Genomic DNA, 12027 nt, shown 5'->3' with positions numbered 1-12027 from the left:
GTAACTTTACAGTTTTTTTCAATTTCTAACATGCGTGGTCAAATCTGAAGTCACATTGTCAAAACTCTTCACACAGTCAGCGAAACAGAAGTGTATGAGGACCAAACTGAATCGTTTTTCATTGCTTTCACACAAAATGTATTCAGTGACCGCTTTCTCCAAAATCAATGAACTCTTTTCTCTTATCTACTTCAACACATGCAAAACACTATCTGCAGCACTTTTTTCAAATGCTAACACAGTGTCCAAAATTGTTAAAACCACATTCAAAACAGAAAGATGGCAAATGTCCTACATTTCTGCAGCAACCAGACAGAAATATAGGAAAGCTTAGCTAACATTTACTTACATTTTATGTTTACGCCTAGAGATTTGATCAGAATCTTTTCTCGATCCATAACAATACCTGGCTTTTTTAACCTGTGATTGCAAAGAATTATAGTATTATAATTATATTATTATATATATATAGTATTATATATTAGTATTGTAATTATAGTATTAAGTTAAACCCTTCCCAGTGATATGTTTATATATGTCTCTTACTTCTTTAGGATTGATTTTGTTATACAGTATGCTAGTCATTTCCACTCCAGCATGACCAGGAACCCAGCAGAACTTGACATTGCAACCAGTCGCTGTAATTCTAAATAAGCTAGAATTTCATTAATGATATCAGGACAGGCTTTTGCTTTACCTCCTCTTAAGCCCCTCAGAGCAGCTGCAGAATCAGAGCAAATGAGAACTTCACTTATTCTCACCACCACAGAGCCCAAAGAATCGCCACTAGCTCTGTTGTAAAGAAATCAGCATCTCCATAAAGCTTGTCAGCAGAAAGCATGAAGTGCTCTGAAATCTCCTAGTAGATGGCTGTATTGACTCTGGACTTGATAAAACACAGTGGACCACACCAGCAGATGACATGGTGCCCCAAATCATCAGTGGAAACTTCACACTGGACTTTAAGCAACTTGGATTCTGTGCCTCTCCACTCATCCTCCAGAATCTGGGACCTTGATTTCCAAATTATGTGCAGAATTTACTTTCATCTAAAAAGAGGACTTTGGACCACTGAGCAACAGTCCAGTTCTTTTTCTCCTTAGCCCGGGTAAGAAACTTCTGACGTTGTCTCAGGAGTGACTGACACTATTGTGACACTTGTAGCTCATTTCCTGGACACGTCTGTGTCACTCCTTGTGAAGTTCCCCCAAGTTTTTGAATCGGCTTTGCTTGGCTTTCCTCTTACGGCTGCAGTCACCCCTGTTGCTTGTGCACCTTTTTCAACCTTCCAGACAACTTTCCATAAATATGCTTTGATCCAGCATTCTGCGAATAGCCAGCCCTTTCAGCAATGACCTGCTGTGGCTTACGCTCCTTGTGGAGGGCATCAGTGAGTGTCTTCTGGAAATCTGTCAAGTCAGAAGTCTTCCCCATGATTGTGTTTGTGTGTACTAAACCAGACTGAGAGATTAAAGGCTCTTCTCAGGTCGACATTTCTATATTAGACATTTTTTATTCTAATATTTTGAGATATGGGTTTTTGATTCCATAAGCTGTGAACATCAAGATTAAAACAAAAAGGCCTAAAATTTTTCACTTTATGTAATGAATCTAGAATATATAAAAATTTCACTTTTTGACTAAATTAAGGAGAAAAATGAATTTTTTTCAAGATATTCTAATTTTTTGGGAATAATTTGCTTATATATCATTCATAATAATCGAGAAAAGCAGAGGACTACTTACATTTACATACAGTTACATTTTGACATACGATATTTTTCTGTAAATGAATTCCCAACTCGAACCCGGGTAGACCTCCAAAAAAAGAAATCCTTTATCCAATTATATTCTTTAGCACGATATTTAATTTTACTAAAACACCTTTCATCCATATCATGTCATGTTTTTCATTTTCTACATAAAAAACAGTTTATTTGCTTGAATAGGTTATTTAATCTGTATAGTATGTTACTCTTTCTATTAACATCCTTTGCATAGTCTTGCAAATATGTGATGTTAGATCTATAGGCCTATAATTATCTGGGACAATAAGTGCTTCTTAACATACTACTGAAATGTTGAATTAATCATCATGTAGAATGGCCCCTGCAATCATACAATATTTTAATTACTGATGCCATAATGTGTAACATCGGTGTGAAACAGCTAGTCAAGGTGGAGCTCAATTTAACCTTTTTTGCATCCTTGGATACAAAGCATCTTATTGTACAATCTCTGTTTTTACATTTTTGACAGGGTATGGTAGTTGTTTAGGAAAGTAAGCAGATTTCTATTCTGGAGACCCCACTTGTAATCACAGACTCGACAAAGACAAGAACACACAGAAGTGACAGTTAAGTGCTTTTAATGACAGACATGGGTGACAGGCAATTCATATACATTTGCACGCATTTTTTTTCTGTAACAGTTTTGCTTTTTTTGAGTGTTTGGAGAAATTACAAATGGTTTGATAATATATTGCACCATCACTTCTACTTTGAACATTCTATTTTATTTGTACTTAGTGTTTATTTCTATTTTTCTGTTTAAAAATTTTATTTTTTTATTTCCCTATAATGCTTTAATGTTGTATGTAAAGCACTATGTAAAGTCTTGCTGTTGAAATGCGCTATTCAAATAATCTTGCCTTGGCACACTGTGGTCTGAAAGTGGAAATGAGGTAGTTTATTCCACCAATAAATATTGACCTTTTATTCTTTCAAATCAATTGGCATTACACATAACTATTTTGATAATCAATTAAACATGTTTAATTTATAAACCAAACATGCAGCCAGAATTCCGTCACACATAAACTCGGAGTGTATAAATATAGCATGTTCACACTGCAGAGATCTGCAGGAGGCTTCATATAGTACTATTAAATACTCTGTTAGATAAATGGATTTTAAGTTTGTGTTAAACTTTAAACTAAAAGTGATTCCAAGATGCTTCAGTAGACATTTGGCAACACAAACAGCCATCAAGATCACAGCAATAAATTAACAGCCACTACTGTGCACTCACTGTAAAACTAATATTTTCCTCCATTTGGGAGGTTATAATTGTTTCAAATAAATGCTTTACAGAAATAGAATATGAAAGAAAATCATATACTGAGATATTTTCATGGAAGCATTTTGAACACATCTCCGCCGGAGTTTCAGCTCGATAGTTTCTTCTGTGGATCTTCAGGTTTTGTTGAAGTCTGATTTGCTGCAGTTAATTGGCTCCTCACTTTTCAGTTCTTGTGTGCTTTTTGACCACAAACCACTAGAACTGACTGGTCTCCCACATATTTTTCAAATAGAAGGCTACTTACCTACATGCCTTGCCAAATCACACCCTCTGCAGAATTGTTTGTTGGAGTGCTATGGCTTCTCATCAGTGTGGGCCCTTCTTATGTGGACCAACAAGCCACTGCTGAGTCTGAAATCTTTCCCACATGTTTCACAAGAATATGGCCTCTCACCTGTGTGGACTGTCACATGAGATTTCAGTTCTGATGTCCGACAGAATCTCTTCCCACATGTTTGGCAAGAATATGGCTTCTCACCTGTGTGGATTCCCATGTGCCTTTTCCAGGCTGGCATGGCACAGAACCTTTTCCCGCAGACCTTGCAAAGGTACGGCTTCTCGCCTGTGTGGGTTCTCATGTGGACTTTCAAGGCACTACTTCGCGTGAAATCTGTCCCACATATTTTGCAAGCATATGGCCTCTCACCTGTGTGGACTGTTACATGAGATTTCAGTCCCGACATGGCACAGAATGTTTTCCCGCAGATCATGCAAAGGAACGGCTTCTCACCTGTGTGGATTGTCATATGGGCTTTCAACTGACCACTACGACTGAAAGCTCTCTGACATGTTTTGCAAGTATGGGGCTTCTCACCTGTGTGGATTCTCATATGCTTTGTCAACGATGAATTGTCAATGAATCTTTTCCCGCAGGTCGTGCAAAGGTATGGCTTCTCACCTGTGTGAGTTCGCATGTGGATTTTCATGACACTTTTGGCTCTGAAACCTTTCCCACATGTTTTGCAAGCATACGGCTTCTCACCTGTGTGGATTGTTACATGAGATTTCAGCCCCGACATGTACATGAAGCCTTCTCCGCAGATCTCGCAAACATATGAGTTTTTGTGCCTTTCCACTTGTCTCTGCAATGTTGACTTATACTTAACCATATCTGTGTGAGTATCATGGTGATTTTTTAACATCGTAGATTGTTTTCTGTGACTCCTGCTTTTGTTACATCTCTTCTGTGGTTCTGAATCTGCATCTCTAGTTGAGTCTTCATTCTTGCCTCTTGCCTGATCTTGTCTCTCAGCTACATGAGAGCTGTGAGAGAGGAGCTGGTGGTCTCTGTTTGGTTCTGGCTCACTGTCGTCACTTTCCTCATAAGCAGGAATCCACATAAAGGCATCAGTCTCCTGCTTCAGTACGAGCTGCTCTCCCTCCTGACTGCTGCAGAGTTCCTCCTGTTCCTCTTTAATCTGTGGAGGCTCTGGGTCCTCCTGGTCCAGACTGGAGTTCCTCTCCTGAACACAGAGCTGCTGGTCAGCGAGAAACTCCTCCTCTGTATAGACATGTTGCTGTGGGAGCTCTGGAGGGCCAGAGAACAAAAAGACAGAATAGGCCTACTACTGTCATGGTAAAGAAAAAATGCAGACATGCGAGCAAATTAGTTCCTATCTATATTTTAACGATTGGCATTATATATATATAAATCTAATTCCTCTGTTTTGTGTTATTAATATAATGAAAATGTACACACCTGTCCTGTGTAACTGTATTTCGGGTTTCAAAACGATATCCAGCAGTCTGCGCTGACGGTCGATTTCTTCTTCGTACTCGAGGGCAGTTTTTCTAAAAACTCCGAATATTTCTTCAGCAGCTGCAGTTAGTCGCTCGCTGATAAACTCTCTCAGAAAGTCAACCGAAGACATTCTTGCTTAATTACAAAGGGGAAAAACGGCAGCGCTACCACATCTAATTGTACTAGCGCTTGTGTCGTTCTTCCGGTGGGTGTCACACTGTGATCGTCCGCCGACCCAGTTTTTCAACAACTTTTACAGTTTTCAGATAGTGTGACGTTGTAGGCTAATCACAGAAGATTTCGTATTCAGCACTTTTTGTACATTTGCACTTGCCTGTCGTGATATATTGGATCTGGTGATTTTATAATCAAATATTCCTTGAAACTGCAAAAACAGCAAGAGGATAAATTTACCTCAGGTTAACAGACACCCACCTTTGTTATATACCTTAAACTGTAAATGTTTACACATACAAATAGGATTCTCATGTAAATAACTGCCACATTAAAGATAGTCTTTTTTATTATTTTATTTTTTGTATCTTGTCATTATATTGGTTCATGTTTGTTATGCACCAGTTCACCAGAGCAAATTCCTTCTATGTGTAAGCTTTACACATACAGCTCTACTTGGCAGTAAACATGTCAGTATTTTAGAGGTAGTCTTCACTGTCATACTTAGATTTTTGATCTTTTACAAAAATATATATGATATCACAAATTTCCATTCTTTTGAATTGCTTGGGAACTTCACCTTTCAATCTTTTGTTAAAATGATCACAAAATTGTGCCACCCACTAGACTGCTCCTGTACCCATCCGGGTTTGCTAGCATCACATCTATAAAAGAAATAGGGTGCTGTGTGCATGTAGAGAAAAATGGACCCATCATTCCTTTTACAGACACAGGATAGGATAGTGTATTCATTTAGTGTTTCTATGGAAATATCTTGAAACTAGAGGGTCTGGTAGCTGAAGAGGCAGAACCTCCTGCAATATCAGCGCACCTGGCTCTTAAAGGGACTGCTAGAGCCGTTTCACTAACATCACAAAGATAAAATGAGCCCAAGAGAGAATGCAGTTTAATTCAAAAAGAGAAGGTTGCTATCAAACGTGCAATGCATATGAGAGTGAAGGTGGATCTTGAACTTTGAATCTGTTGAGGAAACAAAGAAGTCACAATATTTCACACCTTACATTTTGTAAACCAAAGTTTTGTGTGTGTAAACAAATTGTTGCGACACGAGTTCTATTTCATTCTCCTCAGATTAGCAATATAAAACCCCAGCTATACTACTGCTCTGTTGTCCAGTGAAATGAGAATTTGAAGCATTTGATAAATCACATCACTGTGTTCCAATCCACCTGTTCCTGTAAAAAGAGTGATGCTTGTGCACATTTAGCTACAGTGGACACTGCTGAGACGAAGAGAAGCACAACATAAGTCCCCAACTCGTTGACATACTTATGAAGTGCTCAGTAACATTAAATCTACATCCACATTATACACAGAAGAGACCCTGGCTGTTGGCTCCTTTTTATCTCAGATGATCTACTCAGTTGACACACTTTACAGTTGACACATAATGTCCTCTAACTCAAATTAATACTCAACACTGCTACATGAAATATAGTTTATTTCTGTTTACCATTTTATGATTGTTTTTGTATACTGTATATTGTCTGCTATGCAGCAGGAAAAAAATTACAAACATTTCATTTTACAACTCTGTTGTAATGTGACGATTAAACCTATACCTTCTTCTGTGATAACTAATTTGACACAGCACCTACCCATGATGCCATTAAAACTTTCAGGGACCATATACAGTATAGAGAAAGCACTGTCTCTAGGAAGATGTGCCAAATTCTTGTCAACTTTATAGAGAAGCACTAGAAAGCGTCATGGTTGGAAACATCACAAACTGGCATTGGATGCTCATGGCCCAGGACAGGAGGGCTCTGCAGTAGGTGATTAAAACTGCTCACAAGGTCATTGATACCCATCTCCTGAGCATCAGTGATGTCGGTGAGGTGAGGTGCCTATGCAGAGCCCAGAGGATACTAAAAGACAGTACCCACCCAGCTACAGCCTGTTCAGCCTGTGGTTGTCTGGCAAAAGATACAGAAGTATCTGCTGTCGCACCACCAGACTGCAGAGCAGCTTCTTTCCCAGGATGTGAGATTTTTTAATTCACCCTCAGCACTGCACCTTGCAAATTAGTGTATTTTAATTGCCAAAAAGTGATTGTAGTATCTACCATGTGACTGAAAGCTTGTTTCTTGATTATAAAAAATTACTTGATTTCACTCTTGATGGTTATATTTGCTAGATGATGACCCAACCAGTACTTTTTACCAGTTGAAATACATTTAAAGGGCCAATATAACAAGTAGAATGTAGCTTGTCACTTGCCAAAAAATGATTGCTCCTACCTCATTACTGAAAGGTTATTTATGACTCAAAATGACTTGATTTCATTCATGAGGGTTATATTTTAGAGATTAGCAAACCCAGTCCCTTTTACCCCTTGAAATACATTTAAAGGGCCAAGCAGTAACATGTTGTTTTCCACTAGCCAAAAAATGACTGTACACTCACTGTGAAACCAACATATTTTCTGCATTTGGGAGATTGTGATTGTTTCAAAGAAATACTGTTGCTAGTAGAAGTTTAAGTAATACAGTCATATGAAGGGAAACTTATTTACCAATTTAGCCTCCTGGCCAAAGATATTTACATATCATATTTATGGAAGGCATTTTACATTAAGTTACAGAGATGATGCTACTGGAATGGTGTATTCTCTCCACAGGAGCTACAGCTCAATCCTGTGGTAAACAACCAAAAACACCATATAAACCTCTCGAGTACCACAGGAATTTACTACAGAAGCATGTGGTATGGGGACCAAGGGCGTCACATTGTGTTGAAAAGTGGTAGGGACATAAGGGCTCAAATTAGGGGCGTGATGATGATACGCTTGTGTCATGAGACCTGACGATGCTCAAAAACAAGATGAGACAAGATTTTAAACAGTATTTTGAAGAAATAAGAAATGCTGAAATGAATGAGTGGGAGAAGATTTTTAGAAATAAACACTTCATTTCCTGCATTTTGGAGATTTTCTGCTCCAATTTAAGGTAGAAATGTCTTCATTTATGAAAGAGAAACAAGTTGTGGCAAGCTGGTAAAGTGACAATTCATAAATAGAAAAACATAACAGAATATAATGCAGTAATCAGCAACTTTTTTTGGACAATGCACATTTGTTTCTTTATTTAAATTGCTTGGCATGTTTTTGTTATTGTACAAATAAACCTTTCTCAAAGCAGTTTCATTTATTAGTTAACATTTCTTGGTGCAAGCTATTTTCAGAACATTTTAAACAAATGTGATCGGGACAATCAGGCATTTAAAAATGTGGTGGGGACATGTCCCCGGCGTCCCCACTATAAATGACACCTGTGCCCGTGCCACAGAAAGTGTGGCCTATACTTAACCACATGATTTTTTTGGTGGTGGTAATTCTGCTTAAATGATGTGAATAGTCTACCACTGCTTATTTGTTTTTTGTGCAAAATCATTATCTGCAAAGTATCAACACGGCAAACACGTCTGTCAGTTACAAGTAGTAGGAAAGAGTACCAAACAGAGGTAGATGTGCTGTACTTTGACATCCGTTGAAAGCGGAACAAAAGGCTCCCGCACTTCCACTGTCGGAACTTAACAGTGTGACATCCAGCGGAAGTAAACAACTCGAGCACTAGTATCGTTACATTCGTGCATATGTTGATTAAGCTGGAAGGCGATATTGCAGTCGTAGCGCAGCTACATATTTCATTTCTAATTAAGCAACAATGTCTTCAGTTGAGTATCTGAGAGAGTTTGTCAGCGAGCGACTAACTGCTGCTGCTGAAGAAATATTTGGAGTTTTTAAGAAAACTATCATCGAGTACGAAGAAGTGATTGATCGTCAGCGCAGACTGCTGGATACCGTTTGGAAACCGGAGTTACACATGACAGGTGTGTGAAGCTTAATAACACACAACGCAGTAATTCGATTTATATGTTATCCAAATTGTTTGAAAATACTGATACTAATTTGCTGGCATGTCTTCATGTTATCTTTACCATCACAGTGGTGTCCCTTTTTTGTTCTCTGTCCCTCCAGAGCTCCCACAGCAACATGTCTGTACCGAGGAGGTTCTCGCAGACCAGCAGCTCTGTATTGAGGAGAGGAACTCCAGTCTGGACCAGGAGGACCCAGAGCCTCCACAGATTAAAGAGGAACAGGAGGAACTCTGCAGCAGTCAGGAGGGAGAGCAGCTCGTACTGAAGCAGGAGACCGATGCCTTTATGTGGATTCCTGCTTATGAGGAAAGTGACCACAGAGAACAAGAACCAAACAGAGACCACCAGCTCCTCTCTCACAGCTCTCATGTAGCTGAGAGCCAAGATCAGGCAAGAGGCAAGAATGAAGACTCAGGATCAACTAGAGATGCAGAGCCAGAATCGAGTAGTTACCATCATAAAAGCAGAAGTCACAATATGTACTACCCTAACTTACACTACATACACCGTAATACTCAGACAGATAAACATTATTTCCAATGTGACATATGTGGAAAAGTTTTCAAGTATAAGTCAAGATTGAATACACATGTGACAATGCATACAGGTGAGAAGCCATATTCTTGCAAAACATGTGGGAGAGAATTCAGACTTAATGGTGACTTAACAGTCCACATGAGAAGAGCCCATACTGGTGAGAAGCCGTACTGTTGCAAGACATGCGGGAAAAGATTCTGTGATGCGTCTCATTTGGCAAGACATATAAGACTGCATACAGACAAGTAACGTCGGATTTGCATAATATCTTTGAGACCATTCGGTTTTAGTGGTTAATTTTCAATTGTCAGAATAACAACAATGATATCAAGATTTTTTGAACTAAACTTGTTTTAACTTCATGACTATAAGTTATGTTTCTGTAGTAACAGTATTTCTTTTAAACAATCAGACTCTCTCAAATCTTTGTTGCACAGTGAGTTCATAGTTCCTACAAATGTTTCACCTGTTACAGGTTCAGTGTGTAAGTTTTAGTGGCATCTAGTGGTGAGGGTTATGAATTGCAACCAACGGCTCACTCACCGCCCACCCCTCCCTTTGAAGCGCGTAGAAGAAACTATGGTGGTCAACACGCTCTGTTGGCTCTGCTAAATACTACATTTGATTTGTCCAAATGCCACTTCTCTTCTTACTTATAAAACAGATTACTGCTACTACTACTACTACTGCTTCTTTGTATGTATTCAATGTAGTGATGAAACACGTTCTGTAAAGCAACTTGTCCGTTTGGGCCACTGTAGAAACATGACTGCACAACGTGGTGACATCCATGTAGGGGGGGACACATTTTTATTTAGAAATGACTCATTCTAAGGTAATAAAAACATAACAGTTTGTAAGGTCTTTAAACACCACTGAAAATAGTTGTGGATTTTACATTGAATTTCTGTCAATAGATCCTCCTAAATATTACACACTAAACCTTAAAAAAAAAAAAAAATAAAAAAAAAAAAAATATATATATATATATATATATATATATATACACAATTTTTGTAGACTACCTCAGTTATATGAGTGGATTATGAACTCTGATGATGTTGAAGCTGAGAAACCCTCTCTCTAGTGGTGTTGAGTCACATGTTGTCATCATGCCAACTATTGTGTTTTTTTGCCTGCAGCATGTCATTTGATTTTATAAATTTATGTATTTTGTGATTGGTTCAACTTGATCATTTTCATTGTTTTTAGAGGTGATGCGCAAACACAAACTGTAGATGATGGACTTAATGGTGCTGTTAGTGAAACAGCCTAAAGGCCAAGTTGTACTTCTACGCTGTAGGATGCCCACCTCCCAAAAAAAGTAACCACCTGTCACTGTGACAAAGACCGCAAGAACTGTGATTGGTCTGCTTGGTAGCGTCGCATTTCCTCCTACATATTTCCAGCTTGTCCTCCTTCTACTTCGACCGGTTCAAGGGTCTTGCATATCAACTCCTCCAGAACCTTCTCTCATTTCTCCGTTTTAGTAATTTCACTAAACTGTTGCTCAACATTGATCAGTTCCAACTCCAACATGATCCACTCAGTTTCAGTCGGGATTGTTTGTAGTACCATACACCAAGCGTAATGGCAATTTTCAAGTTTTCCAATATCCTTTTGCCTAGTTACTCCGGCAGGAGTGAAAACTTATATAGACACATTAGATTTGTGGTTGAGTTTGTTGTTTATTGCAGTAGCAAGAAGCTGTACAAAGAGATGAACATACCAGAACTGTGTGCGCTCGTGCTACCTGTGCCTACCATTTCCTGTCACCTATGCTCCTCCGTATACAACCCTGTACGTCTAATGACTGCCACCATGTGTCTGAAATGCTAATGCTAACTATATCTAAACAAAATAATATGACATGCCAACAATCAATGTAAATGACTCCTACACCAACAAAGAAGAAACTGAACACAGTGGAACATAGAAACCCCACCGCCAACTAGCGTTTACTAGCGTAACGCACAAGTACTGTATAAATGCTCACGGCGTAGACTCAACACAGAAGTATAAATTGGCCTTAAGCAGTAGTAATGCAGTTATTGTGGTCTGTAAGTAGTAGTTTGATGTTTATGTTTACCATGCCGAGCTCAACCTTTTTTTTCTTAGGTGTATGAATGCCTGTTTCTGTGTTTGCACATTGAGAGCATGTAAATCTGGAGTCGAATTAATGTTATGTGCATATTTGCTGGCCAATAAAACTGATTCATTTCCATTTCCATAATTGTCATAATGGCAACAACAGCCTTTTAAAATCATGGGATATTTAGTTTGGTGAGGATTGTGGAGATCATCTTAAAAAACATCAGAGACAGACTTACTGGATTTTAAAATTTGAAGCCCAGTACTTTTCAATTCAATTCAATTCAATTTTATTTATATAGCGCCAAATCACAACAACAGTTATCTCACAGCGCTTTTCATAAAAGAGCAGGTCTAGACCGTACTCTATGATGCTATTTACAGAAGCCCAACAGTTCCCACCAAGAGCAGCACTAGGTGACAGAGGCAAGGAAAAACTTCCTTTTAAGAGGCAGAAACCTCGAGCAGAACCATGGCTCAGGGTGGGCGGCCATCTGCCTCGA

The 12027-nt window shown here is 38.7% G+C and overlaps 2 protein-coding genes across 3 annotated transcripts; one reads left to right on the top strand and one right to left on the bottom strand.

The window, feature by feature from the left end:
• Positions 1-2351: 2351 nt before the first annotated feature.
• LOC123959628 (zinc finger protein 501-like) lies at positions 2352-5037 on the bottom strand. Of its 2 annotated transcripts, none has more exons than XM_046033790.1 (2): positions 4781-5037; positions 2352-4618 (listed from the first exon to the last, which is right to left on the bottom strand). In XM_046033790.1, exons 1-2 carry the CDS (start codon positions 4950-4952, stop codon positions 3375-3377), a joined length of 1416 nt encoding a protein of 471 aa, XP_045889746.1. In that variant the 5' UTR covers positions 4953-5037; the 3' UTR covers positions 2352-3374. The 2 variants fall into 2 exon arrangements, with proteins under 2 accessions (XP_045889746.1, XP_045889747.1); XM_046033791.1 differs by having other exon boundaries at positions 2352-4609; positions 4781-5036.
• Positions 5038-8581: 3544 nt separating this feature from the next.
• On the top strand, positions 8582-10116 carry LOC123959634 (zinc finger protein 37 homolog). Its single transcript, XM_046033802.1, has 2 exons — positions 8582-8848; positions 8997-10116. The coding sequence occupies exons 1-2, from the start codon at positions 8683-8685 to the stop codon at positions 9680-9682; spliced, it is 852 nt and encodes a 283-aa protein (XP_045889758.1). The 5' UTR covers positions 8582-8682; the 3' UTR covers positions 9683-10116.
• Positions 10117-12027: the final 1911 nt, after the last annotated feature.

Source organism: Micropterus dolomieu, linkage group LG21 (assembly GCF_021292245.1).
Source record: "Micropterus dolomieu isolate WLL.071019.BEF.003 ecotype Adirondacks linkage group LG21, ASM2129224v1, whole genome shotgun sequence".
Classification (NCBI taxonomy): Eukaryota; Metazoa; Chordata; class Actinopteri; order Centrarchiformes; family Centrarchidae; genus Micropterus; species Micropterus dolomieu.
This window is presented reverse-complemented; position numbering and strand designations above follow the sequence as displayed.

Coding starts and splice junctions, on each gene's coding strand:
- LOC123959628 (XM_046033790.1), bottom strand. CDS start 4,952: ATGTCTTCGGTTGACTTTCTGAGAGAGTTTATCAGCGAGCGACTAACT. Junction 4,619..4,780: donor AATACAGTTACACAGGACAG/GTGTGTACATTT, acceptor TTTTGTTCTCTG/GCCCTCCAGAGCTCCCACAG.
- LOC123959634 (XM_046033802.1), top strand. CDS start 8,683: ATGTCTTCAGTTGAGTATCTGAGAGAGTTTGTCAGCGAGCGACTAACT. Junction 8,849..8,996: donor ACCGGAGTTACACATGACAG/GTGTGTGAAGCT, acceptor CTGTCCCTCCAG/AGCTCCCACAGCAACATGTC.